Genomic DNA, 24,259 nt, shown 5'->3' on the forward strand with positions numbered 1-24,259 from the left:
CCCAAATGGGAGAAGATGGAGCAGGATCTGCTTGACAGAGGCATCCGACCTGCGACCATGAACTGGCCTGAAAGGTCAAGGACCTGGTTTTATGGTCACGGGGGAAGCTTGGACCCATTGACTGGTGACTGCATCTATGGGCCAAACATCCAGCGAGCAGCCCAGAGACTACAGGAGGCCATACAAGTAGCGGCCGAGGGAACATTCCAGCCGGATAGAGAGAGGGACGAGTTGACTTACGCCCTTGGGAATCCAGAGCATCCGGGCCACACAAGAGGCAAAGGCGTGGTTCCGTGGAAGTATGGGTTCAGGGATTACATTGATTCATATAGAAGCCGGCAAAGAAGAAAGAATGATGAGCGGGAGCACCTGCGAAGGCTAGAGGAACGGCTCATGTCACACGATCAAAGACTGGAGGAAGAGGTTCAACGCCAAGTGGCCGTAGCAATGAGCCAGCAACAGCAAGCGCAAACGTTGCCTCCAGAGCCTAGTGTCGCAGCCGATCACCTGTCTCAGCGGAAAAGCAGCTGCGCTTCCACAGATGTCGCCGCTGCCGAGCCCACGGGGATCCAGGCCGCAGTTGAAGCGTCGGCCCCGCAGCGATTTCCAGTGGATGAGATCACCCACCGGACACCTTGTGACCTGCAGACTGCCGTTAAGAACTTAATGTTCACTGTTGCGTACGGTACCGCCATGCCAACCGAACCAGGCGACGTGTACCACGGGCAGCAAATTCCGCCTAGATACACAAGAGTTGGCGTGGAGCAGGTGTGCCAGGGTTGGGAGACGCTCGAGCTTGATATTCCTGGAGGCGATGGGGAGAGGACACTAGCAGAAGCCATTCATGGCTACATCCTATGGGATAAGCGCTACATTGTCCTAAAATCGGATGATCAAACACCAAGACCGGCATCTCAGCATGCCTCTCCAAGACCGGCATCTCCGCAAAACTCCCCAAGGGCAGCACTGTCTCGGCAAGGTTCACCGGCACATTCTCCATCACCATCATCTCATGCGCCGATGAACACTCAAGCGTCACCGTCGCCTCCATGGTCACCCCCTCCGCCGCCGGCAAAGAAGCAGAAACGGCCGCCGGCAAAGAAGGTAGCTGCACCGGCTAGGGAGCCTCCAAAGAAGAAGGAAAAGAAGAAGAAAACCAAGGAGGCTCCTATTAAACCCTGGGACATGAGCCTTGAAGAATGCGATCGGATAACTCAAGAAAGAGTTAAAGAGCACTTCAAGCCGAAGCCGAAGCCGGAGCCCGAGAAAGTCATAAATCTGATAGATTTGAAATTTTTTAAGGGAATGTGCGAAGCAAATAAGAGAAAATTCATTCCGAGAGACCCCCCTTCAGACTACGAACGCACAATTATCAAAACTACTGAGAAAAAGAAGAGACAATCAAAGTCGTCGTCGTCCGACGTTCCACAGCTCGGAGCCCAAAAGAAACAATCAATAGAGCCTCTCGTAGTGGGACAGACGACGCAAGAACAAGACTTTGTTACATTTCTGAAAGAATCAAACCTGACGGCCGCTCAGATTGCAGGGGGAGAAGATATTCCAAAGGCCGATGTGGTCGTCAAATGGACGTTTGAGATCGGCAAAACTCTTGTACCCCCCCGAAGTAGTGTCTGTGTTTCCAACGCAAATGTATAAGCTGCACCAGCACTACATGCGTGCGATGGCCGATTGCATCTTCATGCAGGGCGCAAAGATTAAAGATGACGATTTCTTACGGGGGGAGGCCATTATATGGATAGACTGGGAAGAAATTTACCAACTATTCCATCAAGAGGCCCTCGACATCTCTATGGTCGGCTTGTGGGTTCTGTAAGTATTTTACTCTCCTTACATATTGTTTTGCATGATCTCAACATACTGATCTCTTGATTTATTCGGTATCATGTAGAATGGAGATACATACTTGCAGAAGAAAGGGACACTCTCACCTCGGCTTCATCGACCCAATTACTTGTAATTGGAGGCTTCTACGGGACAATCCCGATGACATATTCCAAAACTTGTTCAAGTACATAAGCGTTCATCACAACAAGCAAATGATATTGTTTCCTTACAACTTTGCGTGAGTGATTCCTTCCGTCTAACTCTTTCTATTCTATAATCGAATTGTTTAAACCTTAACTACCAAGAACTGCCTCCGTATAATCTTGCAGTGAACACTTTGTCCTAATTGTCATAATTCCCGAGAAGAGCCTACTCGTGGTTATGGACTCATTGAGGAGACCTCCAGAACAATACGAAAATCTTCTTAACATGATGAAAAAGTAATTCTACCACTACTCCGTCCATGACCGATAATTTGAATCACTTTGTTACTTGACTATAATTGTTCTAATCATGCACAGGGTTTGGAAAGAATTCGCTAAAAATCATCCAGGCAAATTTGACAAGGAATTGAAGATTAAGACAGATTTTCCGGTACGCGCTTGGATGATTCGTTGCACGATTCATTAGTTTTATTATATATTCATGTAAATACCTGATAATTTCTTCTCTCTTAAAGTGTATGAGGCAGAAACCAGGCACTGTATTGTGCGCATACTATGTATGCGAGAACATCCATGGTCTAGTAGGTCCTCCAAAGGGCTGGACAGATTGGGAGGAGGAAGTAAGTAAAAAAACTTGTTAATATTTGAACTCGTATTTTAATTAGTCGAAATTAATTATCTCCTTTTTCCATAGGTCGGGGAGATGCGCGATAAACTCATACCGGAGGAAAAGATTATGGCGATTCAAGAACAATTCTCCGGATTTATTGTTGAGCAAGTCCTCAATCCAAAAGGCGAATTCTACTATGATGGAATATCTAATATTGACAATCACAGTAAATATGACAATATACGCGTATATATGTAATTAAGAACGAATATAACTATGTAAATATATATGTGTGTCTATGTATTAAATTTCTATTTATGAGTATGTATGTATTAAATTTCCAAAAGGCGAATTCTACTATGTAATTAAGAACGAATATACCTATGCAAATATGATGGAGTATGTATGTATTATATATATAAGCACTCCAATAATATATATGTGTATATATATATTTATATAATATTGGTCCTAGACATTTTCATATGTAAAGGAATTCACATGTATAGATATGTGTATACATATATATATAAGTGAATTAATTTATATATGAAAACTATCTAGGACAAATATTATATAAGTAACTATATATATATATGTATATATTAGTGGAGATCATACACACTGAATTCCAATACATAAGTTTAATTGAAATGCAAAAGTATAATTGAAATAGAAAAAGAATTGAGAAAAGAAAAACATGAAAAAAAAAGAGACCTTTTGTCCCGGTTGGTAACACCAACCGGGACAAAAGGGTGCGCCAGCCACGTGGGCGCTGGCTGCACCTTTTGTCCCGGTTGGTGTTACCAACCGGGACAAAAGGTCCTCTTTTGTCCCGGTTGCCACACCCGGGACAAAAGGGCACCCCCTTTTGTCCCGGACAGGCGTTCCCGGTTGGGAAACCGGGACAACAGCGGTTTCCCAACCGGGACAAATCAACGTTTTTGTAGTAGTGTTGCTTAGAAGTTTGACATCTGGATGGTCTGTAGCTTGTCCTTTTCACATAAACCTGTCTGGTGCAAGGGTAGGAGGAAATGTCAATATCGCCTCCAGTGAGGGAATGGCACCAACCGATATCACCAATGCCGACGCCAGCGCTATGCCGGACAAGAATTTCCTCGAACGGTTTCTCGTATCACCCGACAATCACGGACCTGCAAGTAGAATAGCACATCAACAAAGCCTCCAGTGAGTTAAGTCCTACAACATGCAGCACCATTGCCGACCGGCATGACGCCTACTGAGATTTCTTCCTGTGTTCATCGAACCCTGTCCGCACGCCAGCACAAGAGGGTAGGGCACCGTCGAAGCCGCAACCTACCTGGAGACCGCATGTCGCCCGGCGATGCCGGTCACCGCGCGCCTTTGCATGCGACCAGCCTCGCTTAACCGTGGCCCTGGCCCGCGACAGATCAGATGGTGGATGTCAGGGTCCTGCGCAGGGGTTGCGGAGGCGCAGCCGACCGCACCCCCAGTTGGTGTGCTGCCTGTCTACATGGCGAATCGCGTACCTGCCTGCCAACGTCCCGGCCGCCGCAGAAGGTTCTCCGCCCCCAAATGGCAACGGGCGGCGGGAGATCCTTTCCTGGTAGGAGACGCGACCTGCGGCCGCCTCCATTGAGGCATGCCGTAGGCGGAAACAGTTTCCACAGTCTCGAAAGATCCCCGTAGAGCTTCACGATAGGTGCTTCAACTGCCTTTCCTACTCGCTCCGAGTTGCAACCTATCAAATTGTAGATGGCTCAGGTCTACTGCGGCGACGATGATGAGAAGGTCTCCTACGGTGACGACGACGAGGAGGTGGCGACAGGCCGTGGCATCCTGCGATTGGCGGCCGCCCTACGGTCCACAACTCGCACCTCATGGCACAACACCAGCCTCGATTGGGGCCGCGCTGGGTGGGGACATCGGTCCACCTAGTTCTGGTGTGGCCTCGTCGTGGGCCGTGGGAGGCGCCGCTGGCATCCATCGACAACGATGGCACGGCCGGAGGCGCCGGAGTAAGATGGCGAGGGACGTCAACAAGAAGGCTGACTCCACCGACAACTTCCCCAAGCCTGATCCATTAGTGTTGGAGCGGGGTGAGAGTGTGGGGGCTCCCGCGTGGGTAGACCCAATGCTGGAGGAGCTTTCCGCCTCACTCACCACGTGCCGGCCAACGGGAGCACTAGCACCAGCCGCCTCCTAGGAGAAGCTTCGTTGCCGGAGACCCACTCTCCGTCCATGGCAGCTCAATGGACAACGGAGTCGCCGACGTTGTCGCCTATGCAGAGGTTGCCACATGTCACGCCACCACAGGGGCCAACAACCCTACTGTTGTCAGAGCAAGGACAGCCCGCCGCAGTTGCCAGGTGGCGTAGGCCACCGAATCGGAAGCCGATGCAGCTTCAGTGAACGAGGCGGACTTTCCACCAGGTTTCGGCCCGGCCGCGCCTTTGCCGGACGATGGGCCCAGTACGCCGCCGTAGAATGGCCCTTCGGCTGATGTCAGCGACATCTCCGCCGAACGCCGTCTCTAAAGCTTCATCAAGCGAGAGTCGATGAAAGTCGACTTACCGCTAATTCGTGAGCCTCCCAAGAAGCCATCGCCTGCAATGCCGTTGCCGACACTACCAAAGCGGAGCAGGCGGTTGGCGACCCAGAGCCTCTCTCAAGTACCAGCCTCCAAGTGAGGTGAGAGCTAGTCATTCAGTGTATGGGCTTGACCTCAGGTCTTTCAACGCCAAACGAGGTGGGAAGGAAGGCCTGTGACAACCTCTTCGACGGCACCGCTCCCAACGTCAAGGCTTTGGATGCGCTCTTCAATAACACGGGAAGAGGGTTGTGCAGGTAGCAGCGAAGAGGCAAAGCATCCTCTTAGATTGCTCCTCTAGCTGAGCATACTTCGGTGGTACATCTTGTGTAATGTCGAATTCTGAATCTGTTGTATGCTAGGACGATCCAGCAGCTCCGGCTATTACTGTTGACCTTCTAGGGCGCTTTCAACAAGTGCGTCGTTTGTATGGTTATACTTTTTTCTACCTTAATTACAAAGATGCACAAATCTTTTGCGTATTCAAGAAAAAAAAGATAGCATTGCTAGTCTGGTTGAGCTCAGCGTATCTTTATCTTTATCTTAATATCAACAATCGAATCCCACATCTTTTCTGTCATGCCAATTAACCAATCAGACCGTTTTCGTCGAAGTTGTTGTCAAAATCTAATGCCGATAGCCAGGGAGCTGGAGTGGGCCGTGACAGGCTTGTGTGGAAGAGAACGGGAGTTGATCCACGTTGCGTTTGACGTATGGAATGCTATTGACAGTGACAAGGGAAATGGTAGCAGAAAAAACGCTGATGAGGCAAGAAAACCTATGCTGAAAAAGTAGAGTGAGAATCCTGCCATGCAGTGTTTACAACACCCAACACAGGCTACTACTTTTTCTACGCCAGGAATTTCCGGTATATGTGATTTTGAATCCTATCTTCGGAAAATGAGAAACACAAAAGATAACATGATAAACAAAGTTTTTGGTGATAATTTTGTGTTTTGTGTGAGCAACGGATTGAAGGTCCAAAGGGATTGCACGCCTGCTTCCGAACGGATTGAATGACCCAAGGGATTCCGTGCCCTAGTTCCTGACCAACAACTCAGCAACTTCGAGCCTTTGACCAAAATTTTTCATATGCTACAGTAACTTCAAATGTTTGACTACTAATTAGGAGTATTAAGTATGAATAACTGACATAACCCATAGGTGAAATCGCGAGACGAATCTAATGAACCTAATTATGTAATGATTAGATAATGTTGTGCTACAATAAACAACCTCTAATGATGAATTAATCAAGCTTAATAGATTTGTCTCGCGATTTTCCGTCCATCCATGTAATTAATTTTATAATTAATTTATATTTAATACTTCTAATTAGTGTTGCAAACGTTGCCAAAAAAAATTGCCCTAACTAAATGGGCCTATATACCAACAACAATTTGCAGCAGATATCTTATCGTCCTCTAAAGAAGGAACTTTTTTTTTGAAAAGTAAAGAAGGAACTTCAATAATTTCATTCAGATCCCAAAGGGATGAGACATTGTACATGGAATTTAGGAGGACGGGGGTAGATGTACCCAAAATTTCCATCCATTGATCTGTTTAGGGTGGCATCCATTCCAAGCATTCCAATGCTAGAAAACGGATGGTAGGGTTTGTGGTCCTTGCCTGTCAAATTGAGAAAAGGAAGAGGAAACACGTTTGGTCTTCTCCAATACTAGCTAGCTGCGTTTGCAGTACTGATCCGTGCTTAGTAGTGTCAGCACTCAGCAGTCGTGATCACCATCTCTTTTTCATCAGAAGAAGATGCACTAGGATCAAGGCAAGGATGGGTACGCCTTGACAACCGCCGATGAACCAAGCAACCAACCAACGATCACTACTTCAGAGACATCTTCAACAACACACACCACTACTTTTACCTTAAGAAAATGCCTTGCCATGAACTAGCTAGGATAACAAATACCACTAGGCTGGGGGGTGTTTAGTTGGTGAAAAAATTGGGTTTGGGTACTGTAGCACATTTCATTGTTATTTGACAATTAATATTTAATTATTAATTAATTAACGTTATTAGATTCATCTCGTAAGAATCAATTAGACTATGTAATTAGTTATTTTTTTAACTGCATTTAATGCTCCGTACATGTGTCCAAAAATTTGATGTGACAAGTACTGCGCAAACTTTTTTTGAACTAAACGCCGCCATGATCTTGGCCATTGATGCTTGATCAGATGGCCCAAGTTACAGCAGCATGCTGTACACTGTACAGACTGCCCAGCCATGCACCGTGGTCCGTGGCGTGGCTATATAAGAGGCGCGCACGCGCGGCTCTCTTTAGTCTTTACCCTCGCGCTCGTGCTGTGCATAAACCTCTTGCTCTGCTGTCCTCTGTTTCGTCGGCCATGGTTGTCCTCGCCAAGGGTGAGCTCGAGCAGATCGCCCTCCCCGCGGCGCAGCCGCCGGCGGCCGACGTGCGGTCTGTGGACCTGTCTGCGGCGGCGGGGCCCGCGCGCGAGGCCGCGGCGCGCGCGCTGGTGGCGGCGTGCGAGGAGCACGGGTTCTTCCGGGTGACGGGCCACGGCGTGCCGGCGGAGCTCGTGCGCGCCGCGGAGGCCGCGGCGTCCGGGTTCTTCGCGCGGCCGCAGGGCGAGAAGGAGGAGGAGGCCCCGACGCTCGGGTACGGCAGCAAGCGGGTCGGCGGCAACGGCGACATCGGGTGGGTCGAGTACCTCCTGCTCGGCGTCACGCCCGCCGGCGCCGTGCCCGTCGCCTCCGCGTCCTCCTCGACATTGCCGTGCGCCGCCGCAGCCGCCACCGCCTCATCGTCGTTGTCCACGCCGGCTGGCCCCTTACGGTGAGTGAGTCGAAGCGGTGACGTTTACGTCAGCGGTCGGTGTTGCCCCGACGTCGCTGTTGCGTCCCTGCCTCTGCTAGCTTCCGGCAACGCCTGTCCATAGCTGCACTCCACTCCATGCCCCTGCTCCAGCTCGCGTCCGTGACGTGGAGCGACACCACACGAGGCGCGCGCACGTGCCAGGAACCAACATGGTATCAGTATTCTTGCGGCCAAGTTGACCAAAACCAGACGCATGAACAGTAGTACCAGGCGTTGTGGGGGAGGAAAAGAAAAGAAACGGAAAGAACTGATCCTGTCCGTGGATAAGACCGCTCGTCGTGGCCGCGCGCTGCGTCACAGGCTTCTGGCGGCCGACGACGGGCACGCCGTTTGACTCACGTGCGCCGCCGCCTCCACCCGCGCGACCGTCGGTTGCATGGTCTCTCTCGACGCGCCGGCGCCGCCCATCGATTGCGGTGGCGGCCCGGGCTCCGGGGCGAGTGGTGACGTGCTGCCGCGCGGCTCCAACGCAGGAGCGGCACCTAGCAGGCGCGCCCATCACGCGTCCCTCTCCGCATCTCGACATCGTTGGAAATCCAGAGAAAATAAAAGCAAGCAAGCTGGGTGTATTCATAATTTATTGTGACCTGCTCTCGTCTGACAGGGATCTCCTGGACGAGTACACGGTGGCGGTGCGGCGGATGGCGTGCGCGGTGCTGGAGCTGATGGCGGAGGGGCTGGGCCTCGCCGGCGGCGAGGCGGGCGCGCTGGCGCGGCTGGTGACGCGCGCGGACAGCGACTGCGTGCTGCGGGTGAACCACTACCCGCCGCGCCCCGTGGCGGTGGGCGCGCCCAGCCTGATGGGGTTCGGCGAGCACACGGACCCCCAGATCATCTCCGTGCTCCGCTCCAACGGCACCTCCGGCCTGGAGATCGCGCTGCGGGGCGGCGCCTGGGCCTCCGTCCCGCCCGACGGGGACGCCTTCTTCGTCAACGTCGGCGACACCCTGCAGGTACGCCCATTGATCGCTAGCTTTTACTCGCTCGCTCGAGATCTTTCGATCGGTCAACATCCATCCAACACGAATCCACGATCGATCGACCTGTAAATAGCACGTACGGCCATGTCTAGGGCCCAAACTGCACGTGAAACCTCTGCTGGCAGGCAGCAGCCGTACAATGAGCTGAAGCATGTGGTTCGTACGCGAACAGCGACGGCTCCTAGCTTGGAAAAGGCCAAGCAGAGCATACGCTGATGCTGCTGGGCATGCTTCTTAATCTGTGCTCACTGCTGCTGATGGCTGGGCGTGCAGGTGCTGACGAACGGGAGGTTCAGGAGCGTGAGGCACCGGGTGGTGGTGAACAGCGAGCGGTCCAGGGTGTCGATGATCTTCTTCGGCGGGCCGCCGCCCGGCGAGCGGCTGGCGCCGCTGCCGCAGCTCCTCGGGGACGGCGGCCGGAGCCGGTACCGGGAGTTCACCTGGGCGGAGTTCAAGAACAGCGGGTGCAGGACCAGGCTCGCGGAGGACCGCCTCTCCCGCTTCGAGAACTAGCTAGCTACTGCTGCTAGATCGAATCAAGCACAGCTAGGCTACCTAAGCTAAGTTAGTACCGTAGGATCTTGTATGCTTCCGTATGTCATAATACAGTACTCTGTTGTTGCTTGTGGCCCTAGTACGTGTTAATACACGTGTACGCACGTATATATACGGCGCACAGGTATACGTATCTAGTATCCGTCTGTTTTAGTGTCTTAGTAGTTCATGCATGCGTACGTGTCAATGTGTCATGAACGAGTTCTGAACAGCTGATCGATCAGCAGGCACTGATGCTGCCACGGACAGAGATGTCCGGCCCGGCTCCGGGGTCGAACCTACCGCTCGTGAATGCCTGCCTGATCGTGCAACATTAGCCAGCCTGTTTTTGTGGCCCTTCCCAACAGCAGTGCTTGCTTGCAGCTAGGACGGGACGTAAAGTGTCAGTTGTTACCTGGATCATCACTTTCCTTGCAAAGGCGTTCTGTGCTGCAAGCTGCACGAGAGCAGTACTTGCTTGCACCTGGACATCTCCAGCAGAGTAACAGCGAAGTGTGTCGCAAACTCAGGGGTGTTTGATTTGAGGTGAATAGGATAAGCACCCTGACGGCCAGACATGCATGAGACTGACATCAGTCAAACCAAGAACTGGTTCAGGCCACTTGAATCAAGCACCTGTTCATTAATTATTAGTGATTCATTCCAATAGTAGAAGGGAAGTTATTTCGTTGTATAGTACCTAACATATTTTTTTGGCTTTCCAACAAGAGTTTAGCCTCAAACTCCATCCGATTTCACGCCTAGGCACGTGGACGTCATCGGGCGCGGGGGCGCACTGTGGCGCGCATGGACCCGGTGTCCATGCCTTTTTTTTCTCCCTCCACCGAACACTTCCTTTTCTCGTATGATCCCAACCATCTTTATACTAGTCTCGGTGTGCATGCAGTTACTAAAATTGAAAACTAGATAATTGTACCGGCAGACTCTCACATATCATTATGTCAATAAAATTGATAACGTGGCATAGAGTGGAAAAACTAGCCATTCATGAAAGATGGAACGGTGCGCGACATGATTGCGGGAGACATTGATTGAATGCTTCACTACATAGGACAGACAGGTAGGCACGATTCGCGAGGGGGCGTCTATTCCTCGTGCAAGCTGATTTATCACTGAAAGATCCCTTACCGCTCATCTCTGCCTTCGCTTATATTCCTTTATCCCCAGCAGCTCCCACCGTCGGATCCGCTCTCGTTTCCACCTCCCACTCAAGCCGATCTTTGATTCATCGGTTGTCAAACCACCGCCCCCAGCCGGCGGCGCCCGTCGCCAGGGGCGGATCTAGAATCCAAGTAGAGGGGGGTGGGCTGAGTTTCCCATCTTCTTATTTCTTCCTCTCTTTTCCTTCTTTTTTCTTCTCATTTTATTCTTCTTCCTCTTCATTCATGGCTACAAATTGTAGGTGATGCTCAGAGGGCTCCAATGGACTGCATGGGGTAGGGGGGCTCTAGCCTACTCACGTGCGATAAATAGATTCCCCGCCTCGCGAGCCAAGGTACAATCTATCACACATCGCCTTTGCGCAACACGTCGGCGGCGACAGCCACCGCCTCTTGGAGATCTGCCGCGTCCTGTTCCTAGCTCCATTGCTGGGGCCGCGCCGCGCCGATCAAAAAGGAAACCCGGGCCCCGCGACTACCACAAACCTAGGCTACCTCCTAGCCCATGCCCATGGACGGACGCACGGTGTCTCTTTTGCTCTACTCCGATCCCTAGCAGTAGAGAACGCGCGAGCCGCTAGGTAGCAGGCAGCAGCGGTTCGGTCTAGATGCCATGGATGCAAGTGCAAATGAACGCGAGAGGGAGACGATAATGGCGCCCTCTCCGTCAGGTCGGACCAGTCACTCCGAGCTGAGTCATCAGCGAGCCGCTGCAACCGAGACGACGAAGCTAGTTTTATTATTTTATCGTCGCGTTACCGACGAGGTGGCCGCGCCGCGCGTCATGGCGAGGTGTGGCGCGCGCCTAGTACGCCGCGCACGTGGTGAGACCGGGTGGGGCGGGAGGACGAACAGGCCGCGTGCGCATGCACGCGCTCCTCCCGTGGGAGCGACGCGTATGCGCGTGCGCTATCTACGCAATGCAACGGCTTCGCTTCCGAGTCGGGCTACGGACGCACAGTTAGAGTCCAACAAGGGCACGAATCTCTCTGTCGTCGGCCTATATATATCCGTGTGCACCGATGCCACGTTTAGGGCTTTAGGCGTCTCGGAAAAAAGAAAAAAAACTAACCGCGCACGCGCATTGGCCGCGCACAGAGCGGATCCGCTGGCCAAATCAGATACTGAGCAGATCCTGAGCAGCACGAGGAACAATCCATGAAGAAAATCGCAAGCGCGGCTAGCAGCCACACGGCGAAGGCCGCCGCCGGCGAGAGGAAGGGCCGCGGGGAGACGTCGCCGTCGGAGGCGGCCAGCCCGAGTGCCGGTAGCAACGTCGTCGCCGCCCGCCAGAAGATAACCTATCAGGAGAAGATGGCGGCGCTGCGGTTCATCAAAGCGGCGCACGAGGATGCGGTGCGCTACATTGACATGACGGAGGAGGAGGTAGAGGAGGAGTACCGTCGGGCCGGGAAACTTCACGTTTATGACCCGGATACGGAGTGGCAGAAGCGCTACGCTAGGGTCGGGAGAAAGTAGTATTCCGAGGAAATTAGCTTAAATCGTCGTTGGATATTGTGAATTTTTTAATGTCATGGATATTATGAATTCGTTGTATAAAATTCAGTTGTATTCATACAACTTTGATGTTGAATTCCTATGATTTTATTTCCAAGTTCAGTTGATTCTTGACGATGGATATATAACCACATCTTTCTGCGTACTATACCTACCGTATAGGACGAGATTATATGAAATCTTTCGTAGCTGAAGGCTCCATCCTCATCCACGATCTGATTGAAGGCTCGGCTTGCATCTAAAGCTTGGAGGTCATTTGAACTACGGCCTTGTTTAGATCTTTTTGGCGAAAACTTTTGGAAGGGGACCTTACTATTTTGGAGCACTAAATAAAATCTATTAACAAAATTTTTTGCACAGATGAGTTGTAAATCGCGAGATGAATCTAATGAGCCTAATTGATCTATAATTAAGTCATAATTAGCAGATGGTTACTGTAGCATCACTGTTGCAAATCATGAATTAAGTAGGCTTATTAGATTCATCTCGCGATTTACAACCCATCCGTGAAAATTTTTTTGCAAATAGATTTTATTTAGTACTCCATGTATGTGTCCAAACATTCGATGTGATATTTTTCCGTGTAAAATGCTTTAGTATAAATGTTTGTGTCGTATTTCGTAGCTGCTGATGTGATGGGTGTGTTACAGCGTTAGCGAATTTTGCAGACGAACATCGTTTGGAATTCAGATGACCTGAGAACAGTTGCAAGTTCAAAGGAGTTGATTAAGAAGAGGTGAAAAATATCAGCCACTATCCCTCAACAATTATAGTACTGTTACTACTCATGCAGCCAGCCCCTCCCTCAACAGTTTGCACTGTCACTCATGACTCAGGAATAAACAGGCACTCCCTCCCTCTTCGAAAATTAGAGAGGAATCTAGTCTAAACATCACCTGAACTTAATGCTAAACATTCTGTCTAAAAACAACAACATCGCTCTTCTTGAATTACATCATAAGGAAAAAAACAATGCGGTAATGCATCAAGTGTGAAACCGCTCCCGTATGTACAACCACAGAAAGGCAAGTCATCCCTGTGTTCAACAAAAGCCTGTTGGCCTAGCTTCTCACAAATCAGTTCAACTCCCAGGACAGGTGAACACGTTTAAGATACATGAAACACTGTATTTAAGCAGGTAATTCATTTGTCCTCAACGGGCTCAGGACCCGTTCTCCTGGGTCTCACGGCAGCCTACAACACAGCAGCTAACCCTGCTTGTTCCTGGGCTGCAAGGGCCGCACTCCTTGCCCATCCGGTACTCCATCCAGTCTCTCCGGCTCTTGAACAGCCTCGACTATGGCTGGCCTGTAACACCTGCCTCGCGGACAGTCCGCGAGGGGACGGCGGACAGTCCGCCAGGCATCGCCCAGATATTTATCTGGATGGGTATAGGATCCACTTGTCATTTCTCTCTTCCTCCTCACTTCGTCCAGATCCGAGTGGAGCTCGAGCTCCCGCGCCATTGTCGCCCCCTTCCTTCGATCTCTCTCCTCCGGCCACCAAACCTCGATTCCTCGCGCGGGAACCTTCCTCGGCACCCCCTCCACCTTTCCAAACATCTAGACCGGCTCCTCACGGCCGGAATCCTTCTCCACCACCGCCGGACGCCATTGGAGTTGCTCGAAGCTTTGCTCCACTATCGATCTGCCTCTCCGGTCGTCCTCCGCTCGAACCGACCGCGGGAATGGATTCGTGGTGAGTTCCTTGTGCTTTCCGGTCTCTTTCCCCTTCCGTGGTGTGTCACCGGAGCCGGTGAGCGGCCGCCGCCGTCGCCGCCGCACTTGCTGCCGCTTGCGGCACGGGTCAGAAGTTAGGTGTCGCGGACGGTCAGATTAGGTTTCGTCCAGAGACGATGTTGTCTCTGGCAGGTTAGCAGTAGTGACTGAGGACAGTCTGCTATAAGGGAGCGGACAGTCCGCCGTTGAAGTTTGAGGTTTGTCCAGAGACGATGTCGTCTCTGGAAGTTCGCAAGAGTGAACCGCGGACGGTCCGCCACTTGGGTGCGGATAGTCCGCAGTAGAGTCTAGGAGTTTGCCCAGAGACGTTGCTGTCTCTGGTGGATGGGTTACGTGAACTGCGGACGGTCCGCCAAGGGTGGCTGGACGGTCCGCTGGTAGGATTGGAATTTGTTCCAGAGACGTTGTTGTCTCTGGTGGGTTGCCGTAGGAGTATTGCGGACGGTCCGCTAAGGGGGAGCGGACAGTCCGCCGTTTAGGCTGAAGTTTGTCCAGAGGTACTTAGTTCTGGGGGTCGGTAGAACAATACGGCGGACGGTCCGCCACTTGGGCGCGGACAGTCCGCAGGGTATTCCAGTTGAAGTAAAATCGTTATAATTTTGGGTTGCACTCATTTATTTCATATGCATACGTGTAGCATCCGCAACTGAGGGCGCCGTATTTGAGGTGATTGCGGCACCGCAGGAGCAGCCGGCGCAAGCCCAGGAGGAGAGGTGTGAGCACCCGGCCCAAGGCCCAGTTGATCCTAGTGTTGAGCAACAGGCGCAAGGCAAGCCCCGGTGCACATCCTTTTAATTTAAATTATGACACCTATATATATATGTATTTATTACTTATGCATTAAGTGTAGGAGTTGTTTGAAAGCATAGTTGCATGAACCCTAGGTGTCCTTGAGATGTACTAGTATTTATAGGACGTTAGCAATGCTATGCTAGATAGGGTTCGGTAGAAGACGAGTAATTCTTGGTTACTCGCGAGATATAGGATAATTTATAATTCCAGATCCGAGTTACTAATTTATGGGTGGAAGTCTTGAAATGAAAGAAAGGTTAGAACTTGAGACCGGGCGGGAGAAGTGTAGTTCCGCCTGTGTCGGTTAAGGACCGAGCCGTTGTTGGCCCTGCTGATCATTTTGAACTGTACTAACCGCATACCTGGAGTAGGAGGTAGTCGAAACCGGTAAGCCGAGTACTGCCTTGCTTCGAAAGTACAGTAACCCGCACCCAACTCCTGGGACGAGTCGAGTAGTCGCGGAGAATTGGGATGCATATGTTTACTTTTGGTGGTCTCACGTTGAGCTCGGCTGACCATATGTCGTTGGGCTGGTTCCTGTAGTTCGAGGCGGGGAGGGGAATGGTTGGCATGTATAGTCCGACGGGGCAAATACGTGCCATGTTGGTTAGGTCCACCTTGCAAGGTTAAAACGAATCGATTCGCCGTTAGTCGCTCTCGGATATGAGTACCTTGGTCACTGCGTCGCAGCGTAGTGTTGAGATGGAAATATAGTTATGCCCATATTGATGAACATATGAATTATTATTATTTTGTTCCTCTATGTTTGCCATAGATTTGGTTATGCAAATATTAGACTATGTTAATCTATATAGAACTTGTGCTAAAATAAGGAAGGTGAGGAATACCTGTAGTCGCTATTTCCTGCCAAATAACCACCAGCCAAAAGCCTTGCATGTCTAGATATGTGGGCTAAGTTATACCCACTGGTCGGGTAAGCCTTGCTGAGTATTAGTATACTCAGGGTTTGTTGTCACAATTATTTCAGGACACGCAGACGTAGACTTCTGTCCCTGCTGCGCTAAGTTCATCCGCCGGGATGCAGAGAGATGGGAGGTTGTGGAGCCGGACGTTTAGTTCAGGATCTTCTTAGGGCACACTTTTGGTAGTTGTAGGCCCTTTCCTCTAGTTGAACCCGGATTTCAGAAATGCAAAGTTTGTAAATTATGTATTCATACACACTTGGTTTGCAAAACTTAAGGTGAAGTCTTATGTATATTTGTTGTATTTTAAATTTTATGTCGTGCTTGTACCATCTGCGCCCACCTTCGCGTGGGACTATCGGTGATGTTTCGATCGGGACGTGGGTTGAGAAAGGATCGCCAAATTAAGCCGTTAAGCTAATGAGCTCGATGTGTTCAAATGACGGCCATTACATTTAATTAGAATTTTAATTTGGCGGTTCCGTCACATGGCCCTCGACAGCTCCACCCAGTCCCTCCGGAGCAGCTTCCATCCCTTCCCTGTGGCAGGAACAAAAAATCACAAGTTTGTCATCTGAGGACCAATGGCTACATGCTATGGGCTATATTATTGGAATCATTTTTTCAGTTATGATGCAACAGGATATGTTACTCGTGCATTTAGCATGTTCATTTGCATTCTATACTATATACTATATTTCAATTAGCAATCTCTCTATTGACTGTTAAGATACTTACAGGCCATCCAAGGCTCCATCTGGTCCCTCCAGTTCCCGAGCAGCCACGACTATGGGATCTTCCTGAATGTGGTCAGGCCCTCCTCGCTCCTCGACATCTTCAGTGGCTTCCCTGTGGCAGAAACAAAACAATCTTAAGTTGTCATCTGAGGACCAACTGCTACATGTATCGACTATATTATTGGAATCATTTTTGCAATTATAATGCACCAAGATCTGTTACTCCTGCCCATTTAGCGTGTTCATTTGCATTCTATGCAATGACATTTCAATTAGAGAATCTCTATAAACTGTTAAGATACTTACAGATATGCAACCTTTGCCTTAACCAATAGTAAAAACTTCTGTCCTCGTCCTAGTTTTCTTGCAACTCTCTTTGCATCCGCAGGGCTAATATCAGGATCTCCAATTACTCCAGCAACTTTTGTGTCCACATATGCTATCTTAGCCTCCAGGGAGGAGACACTGTTCTGATAGTACTCCTTAAGAGAGATCTCTGCTTCCTCCTAAAATGAAAAAAGAACAGATTGTAGGACACGCCATGAGCAAGTATCAAAAACTTCTTTTACAATGAACTTACCACATTCTGCTGTGGGGCTGGCTGTGGAAGTCCCTCCTGTGGAGGATCACGGTATTCTTTACTGTCTTTCATACTGACCTGTGACATACACTTCAATCAACAGAGTACTAAGACATCAAAAGATAAGCTAAAATGTGGATCAACAAAGTAATGGGACATTAAAATATATGACAAAGTGCCAATCAACAGAGTATTTAAACATAATCTATGCTAAAACGTGCATTGTGACATGTACCTTCACTACTTCTGGAACTCTGCGGTCCGGTGGAGGGGTAGGAAACCCAATCTTGAACAAACAAGTCGTTCCCTTTCGCTGTAATCACAGAATCACAGAAAAGCAGACAGTTAATATAACATATCCCCTAAACCTAGAAAATATAATACTTCATTCCCAAAAAAACGCGAGAGATTTGTGCGTTTTACAAACCAAAAAAGAAATATGATATGTGCCTAATAAAATCCCTCAGCATCATATCATAACCCAGGAAAACAAATGTTTCATACACTGTATATGAAGAACACAATGAAATCCATCCTGAAGAACTGAAGAACTTGAGAACCCATCCCAATCATGTCTTTAAAAAACTTCTCCTGGATTATCAGAAATCAAGAAAGAACCCATCCCAATCCTGCCTAATGAATAACTGCCGGATTGTAAGAAATCAAGAATCAATAAAATGTCTAAAGAGCTTCTCCACAAGCAACGCAATCCTGCTTGAAGAAGTTCTTCCGAGAAATCAAGAACACGAGAGAATCCTGCCAAAAGAAATCAAGAACACAAGAGAAACCTGCCTAAGAAATCAAGAACGCTGCACATGAGAGAATTCTGCATAAAGAACTTCTTAATTCTTGTAAGCACATTTACCCAAACAACCCAGAACGTCCATGCTTATAACAAGCCAAACCCCAAAGCAGCGGCGGAACCAGAAAATTTTTGAAGGGGGGGCCAAGAGGCTAAGCCAACATATGGCCATGGCGGCGGCCGGCGGCGTTACTGCGACGTATGTACGTCTGCAGTTCGGCTGAGACGTCCGTTAGTTTGTTATACCATTGCAAAAACGATTCAGAGTCTATGTGCCATGTCTGCGGCTAGGGGCGAAGCTACCTCTAAAATTATCATGGTGCAACCGTTAAAGACCATAAAAAAATTAACAATACATGGTAAATACAAGTCTAGCTAGTGCTAAATTTTTCATTACCCTGGTGCATCGGTACCAGGCAAACTGTACGTAGCATTAACCCTGGCTGCGGCTCCTCCTAAAATAGCTCTGGTACAGTTTTTTGATGAAGTAGAAATTGAAGTTGTGTTAAAAAATTGTTTCGTAAAACGGCTTCAGTCGCCTAGGATCATGGTAGCCGCGAGAAGCCACAATTTTTTGCTCGCAGGCAAAGCCGTTTTATGGCTTTATTCACGGCTCCCATGATAAAATCATTTTGAAAATGATACTTTGACAGAGCTTTCATCAAAAGTCGGTGAGGAAGCTATGCAAAACAGACTACTTTTTGCTTGTAATTATTGCCTCTTAGACTATGTACTTGATTTTAATTGAAAATACAACGTGAGCTACTTAGATATTGAATTTATTGTAGAATCACTTATCTAATTATTTGTTATATACTGCAAAAAAAGAGGGAGGTTCAATTTTTTTTCAGCCTTAGGGGGGGCCGTGGCCCCTGCTAGCCCCCCCTGGTTCCGCCGTTGCCCCAAAGCAGATCAATGAACCGAAACTCACTCTGAAATTATCCTGCCAAAAGAAATCAAGAACACAAGAGAATCCTGTCTATGAAATCAAGAACCCTGCACAAGACAGAATCCTGCATAAAGAACTTCTTGATTCTTGAGAGCACACTTACCCAAACAAATCAGAACGTCCATGCATATAATAACAAGCCAAACCCAAAAGCAGAATAATGAACCGAAAATCCCTCTGAAATTAGCCCACAAGAATCAAAGGAACAAGATATATCACAATGTGGGCTAGCAAACAGTACCGTCTTGGCTGATCGGTTGCTGCCAGACCACGAACAGAGGGTGGGGGAAGTGGAGCAAATTGATCTCAGAACCGAAGAGAACTGGGAAGACAGGGAAGAAGTGGCGATTGACTGAAAAGAAAGGGGCAGATGTGCTAGCCATGCGGCTATTTATACTGGCGTGAGTTCGGTTATGGGCCAAATATATTGGCTGAATAAATTGAGAACGTATCTGGTGCAAACTAAGGACCTCGTGCAAACCCATGCAAACCTACCAAAAAAAAGTTTCAAAAAATTTTGAAAAAAAATCATGAATATGCTTCTCAGCTCACCTCATCTATATATAAAATTTCATGGTCAAATTCATCTTACTCTAAAAATTACAAAAAAAGACAAATTTTCTAACAACAGTAATGGTTCAAATGCATCTCAAATTTGTCTTTTTTTTAACTTCTAGAGTAAGATGAATTTGACCATGAAATTTTGTATATATATGAAATAAGCTGAGAAGCACATTCATGATTTTTTTCAGAATTTTTTGAAACTTTTCTTTAGTAGGTTTACATAGGTTTGCACAAGATCCTTAGTTTGCACCAGATACGTTGCCAAATAAATTAACCCAGAACACAAATTCAAAGCCCAATTGACCGATGCTGACTAGTAAGAATAACCACTTAGCAGACCAAGCCGGCGGGGCTCGCGCAGGCCGCCGCGCAGCCGGGGCCTCGCACCGCCTCCTCCGGAGCTCGGCTCGGCGAGGGGACCGGAGCTCGGCGCGGCGAGGCGAGGGGACGCCGGCGTTGCCCCGGCCCAGTCCGCACTCCGCCTACCAGCCCTTGCGCTCGCCGCGCTGCTCCTGGGCGGCGGCGGGAGTCACCACCACGCGCCCCTTGCGGCGGCAGCGGGGGCCACGCTCACCGCCACTGCGGCCATCGCGCGGCTCCGCGCCGGCAACACCTGGGCGCGGGCTAGGGCGGCTCGCCGGCCTCTGCAGGGGATGGAGGCGGAGGGAGCAGGGGAGCCCGATCCGCCGCCATCGGCGCCCGATCCATGTTGGGGAGGCCGGAAGGAGGCGGCAGCAGCGGAGGCCGGAGGTGGGGCGCGGGGAGGAAGGTGCCGAAAGGGGAGGAGCGGCGTGGAACAAGGGCTCGCCGGCACACGGAGGAGGGGCGCGGCCCACAGGGAGAGGGGAGGGAGGGAAAGAGAGGGGGGGTGGAGATGAAAAAAAGGTTAATTGGATCCACGCCATTTCAATTATCCGAGTTTACTGATCTGCCATTACTACTCATCATATTGGAACCGTGCCATTACAATTTCAAAACTCTCCGAAACATGTCATTACATACCCTTTCAACGTGTTTTTCAAAATTTATTGACCAAAATACCCCCAGCATTCTTCTTCCTCTCATCTCCTCCCACTTTCCTCTTGTTGTTTATCATCTACGAATATCGTGTTATCTCCGCGTGATCATGTATCGATCTTACGCTAATTCTCGTTGCATAGGAATTAGTCGCGTAAAGATAACACCCTGCTTCTTTTTTATCTAGTAGATCTAATCTGTTATGGTTTGTTGTTATACATAAGAATCGGCTTAATATCTGCTAGGTTAGGCCTTGCAAACGGGTTGGATGATCCGGAGACGTATTACATGCTTTGCTTTGATCTTAATAGGGATTGATCCGGAAATCGGCTTTCGCTTATTCTTAGGCCTCTTTTCTGGTTAAGGTTTGGCTATCTATTACGCTCGTTAGGTCTAATTACGTGTAGGATGTTCTGATCTAGCAGTGAAGCTTTTACCGTCGTGGATTAGATTAACTAGATCTAATTGAAGCAGTTTTTGCAGTTATTTGCCTTATCTATTAACATCCAGATATGCAGATCTGATCTGACACCGGGACTCGATCGGCTCTTTAAAGCCGATGCAAGAGTCGTCCCGGGGAGCCGACCACGACTCGGACTAATGTTTACATGTGTTTTTGCATGCAGGCAAACCATCGAAAGCACGTTTGCACCTTCCTGATCGGGTATAGGTCAGGTGGCACACCCTGCATCTCCGGAAGCATCGGCGTTTGCCAGGATCTGGGCCGTTGACCGAGGGACCGGTGCCAGCCAGCGCCCCGGCAGCCTCCCGGCTCTTCGTGTTGCCTGTCGCTACTCGCTGGTGGGTTTTGACCGACAACACATTCTGGCACGCCCGGTGGGACCTTCATCAGCAACAATGTCCACCGCCGGGATGACTGGACCACAGAACCAAGCGCCGGTTCCGCCGACCACCAACCCTGTCACATATGAAGAGCTGACCCCCGAACACTAGCAAAAGTATGATGAGGTCAAAGCTCAGTTCGAAGCCGATCTCATCGGCTCTTTCGAGAGGACCCGCAACCACGGCATCAGGTGGAAGGGGTTCTTACCCGAAGGCGCTCTTGACAACGTCGACCTATTCGTACCGTCAGAAGAGCGCACCAGAGCCCTGCGCCAGGAGATGAACTACATGGTGGCTCACTCGCTTCATCGGCACTCAGAAAGCCTGGTGAACGAGCTCGAGCATGTGGCACATCGCGTTGTCCAGGAGGTGATCAGGAACCAGTACTCCTCATCGGGAACAATCCTGGGGAGTCACAGGGGAGAAGCCCCACTTCAGTCTAGGCCGCCATTGCCATACTCGCTCACAACTCCAGAGCCGCAGAGTTCGCCGATCTACGTCGTCTACAAGATCGGCGGCGATCCTGGGGAGGGCCAGTTCCTGAGCGAGCCGCCTAAGGAGATCCCACACGGCTACACGTGCGTGTACATACCTGACAACATCAACCCAACACGCGCGGGATAGTTGGTGAGTACAGGAGCTTCAGGGGCAGATGCGGAGAAACAAGCATGGCTAGCGAAGTACACTACCAGGCCGAGTTCTGAGCCCTCGGCCCCAGGAGTTCTTAGTGTGGAACAGATCAGCGCAATACTAAGGGACCAGTTCAGCATTCTGCCCAAGAGAAAGGCGATCGGCTATTCCAAGCCGTACCCAAGCGACTATGACTTGATTCCGTTGCCACCCAAGTATCGGCTCCTGGAGTTCACCAAGTTCAGCGGGTCAGAAGGGGCCAGCTCCATCGAGCATGTGAGCCGATACCTAACGCAGCTCGGGATGATTTCAGTATCGGATCCTCTGAGGGTCCGGTTCTTCTGCCAGTCTCTCACGGGCTCAGCCTTTGGGTGGTACACATCATTGGCCCCAGATTCGATCCGCACTTGAAGGCAGCTGGAAGATCAGTTCCACACACAGTATCACTCAGAGGCTGCTGAAGTCGGGATTGCCGACCTCGCCCAAGTCAAGCAGAAGCAAGGGGAAAGTGTGTCGGAGTACGTGCAGCGCTTCAGAGAGGTTAAGAATCCATGCTACTCATCGCGCATCACAGAAAAGGAGGCAGTCGATTTGGCAGTTCTGGGGCTCGCTAAGCCGATCAAGGATCTGGCTTTTCAGTTGGAATTCACCTCTCTGGCGCACATAGTACAGAAGCTCACGACGTATGAACACTATCACCCTGAGCTGTACCAGGAAAAATTCAAGCGCCATGTGAATATGGCCCAAGCAGATGATTCTAGCGGGGAACAAGAAGTGGTTGTGGCAGAGTGGACCCGGGGGGCAAACCCCATCCCGTGTAAGTGGGTCAAACAGAAGGGGCTTGTGAAGGGCTTTGATTTTGACGTGGCCAAGGCAAAGCAGATATTCGACTTACTGCTCAAGGAAAAGCAGTTGAAGCTCCCAGAGAATCACAAGCTGCCAACGACGCAAGAGTTGCAGGGGAGGCCGTACTACAAGTGGCACCACTCGTTCATCCATGCCATGAATGACTGCAAGGAGCTGCGTCGGCAGATACAATCGGCTATTGAGCAAGGCCGATTAATTCTGGCCCCACACATGATGAAGGTTGACAGTCAACCGTTCCCACAGGCTAACGTGGTGGAGCTATCGGATCTTAGACCTGAGGGCCAGAATTTTGCGTTCCAGATTAACATGGCGGGACCCAGACGCCGCCGTGACGAGCAGAGGTTTAGAGAGGCCAATTCTGGCAAATGGCCCCAGGATGAAGACGAGTCGGAGCAGCAATATATTACTGAAGAACAAGTGTGTCACATCCGCAATCAACTCCCAGCTTCCAATCGGCTTCTTGAAAAATACGAGTATCAGTACAAGCTGCGTCGCCGGTATGAATCGGAAGAGGAGGAGTACGAGCACCGTGCAGGGAGAACGCTGGGGAGGCACCAGGCTGTGCGCGACCACTGGCATTGCCTGTTCTTCAGGTACTGTTGGAATTCCGGCATGACCCGATTGCCTACTATCGATGATTGCCTGGAGTGCAGGCCTCGGGGACGCCAGTCAGGCGAGACGTCGGTGTTCCGGCGCATGGGGCCCAAAGCGCGTCACGACGACCATGTTGAGCGGCCATCCAGGGATGATCTTGAGCTCGAAGGAGAGGATAAGTATCATCGTCCACGATGGTGTCCTGACGGACTCAGTCGCTCGCAGAAGCGCAGAGTGCAGCGCTTACGCAATCCCGAAGAGGCGGAAGCAAGGTACCTCGACGTGCTGAGGAAGGCGCGTCCGGATCTCACGGAGCAAGTCAGGCACCCGCAAAGGGTGGAAAGGCGCCCTCCAAGGAGGGAGTGGCGCCCCAAGTAGCCAAAAGCCGATGAGAAGCCATCGGCTGATGTGAATATGGTGTTCGTGCTCCCATCAGATTTTCGGGCGCCCCAACCGGAGGAGTTGGCCGTCGCACAGCTCGATCTTGGCCCCCAGCCGATCATCTTTGAGAAGCCCAAGGAGAAAAGCTACAAACACCTGAAGGGGTTATATCTCAAGGGCCTCATCGACGGCAACCCTGTGAACAAGATGTTGGTCGATATTGGCGCCGCAGTTAATTTGATGCCGTATTTAGTGCTGCGCCGATTGGGTCGTTCTGCTGCTGACCTTATCAAGACCAACGTAATGCTCAATGATTTGAACGGGCAGCCATCAGAGGCAAAGAGCGTCCTCAATGTGGAGTTGACAGTTGGCCGCAAGACCGTCCCAACTTCGTTCTTCATCGTCAACAGTAAGAGTACGTACACAGTGCTGCTTGGGAGGGATTGGATTCACGCCAATTGTTGTGTTCCTTCCACAATGCACCAGTATTTGGTTCAATGGGATGGCGACGAAGTGGAGGTGGTCCGTGCAGATGACTCTAGTGAGGTTTCGCTCGCAGACATGAATGCCTGGGAT

General features: G+C 50.2%; 2 protein-coding genes across 3 annotated transcripts; one reads left to right on the plus strand and one right to left on the minus strand.

Moving 5' to 3' along the window:
- Positions 1-7,510: 7,510 nt before the first annotated feature.
- Positions 7,511-9,733, plus strand: LOC120677012 (gibberellin 2-beta-dioxygenase 3-like). The gene is made up of 3 exons (XM_039958356.1): positions 7,511-8,010; positions 8,657-9,005; positions 9,306-9,733. The coding sequence occupies exons 1-3, from the start codon at positions 7,559-7,561 to the stop codon at positions 9,543-9,545; spliced, it is 1,041 nt and encodes a 346-aa protein (XP_039814290.1). The 5' UTR covers positions 7,511-7,558; the 3' UTR covers positions 9,546-9,733.
- Positions 9,734-13,302: 3,569 nt separating this feature from the next.
- Positions 13,303-19,341, minus strand: LOC120676919. Of its 2 annotated transcripts, none has more exons than XM_039958263.1 (7): positions 18,891-19,341; positions 17,272-17,349; positions 17,037-17,114; positions 16,763-16,962; positions 16,458-16,568; positions 16,213-16,259; positions 13,303-13,573 (listed from the first exon to the last, which is right to left on the minus strand). In XM_039958263.1, exons 3-7 carry the CDS (start codon positions 17,106-17,108, stop codon positions 13,563-13,565), a joined length of 441 nt encoding a protein of 146 aa, XP_039814197.1. In that variant the 5' UTR covers positions 17,109-17,114; positions 17,272-17,349; positions 18,891-19,341; the 3' UTR covers positions 13,303-13,562. The 2 variants fall into 2 exon arrangements, with proteins under 2 accessions (XP_039814197.1, XP_039814198.1); XM_039958264.1 differs by having other exon boundaries at positions 19,029-19,223.
- Between the last annotated feature and the right edge of the window lie 4,918 nt (positions 19,342-24,259).

This window comes from Panicum virgatum, chromosome 5N, assembly GCF_016808335.1.
Source record: "Panicum virgatum strain AP13 chromosome 5N, P.virgatum_v5, whole genome shotgun sequence".
Taxonomy (NCBI): Eukaryota; Viridiplantae; Streptophyta; class Magnoliopsida; order Poales; family Poaceae; genus Panicum; species Panicum virgatum.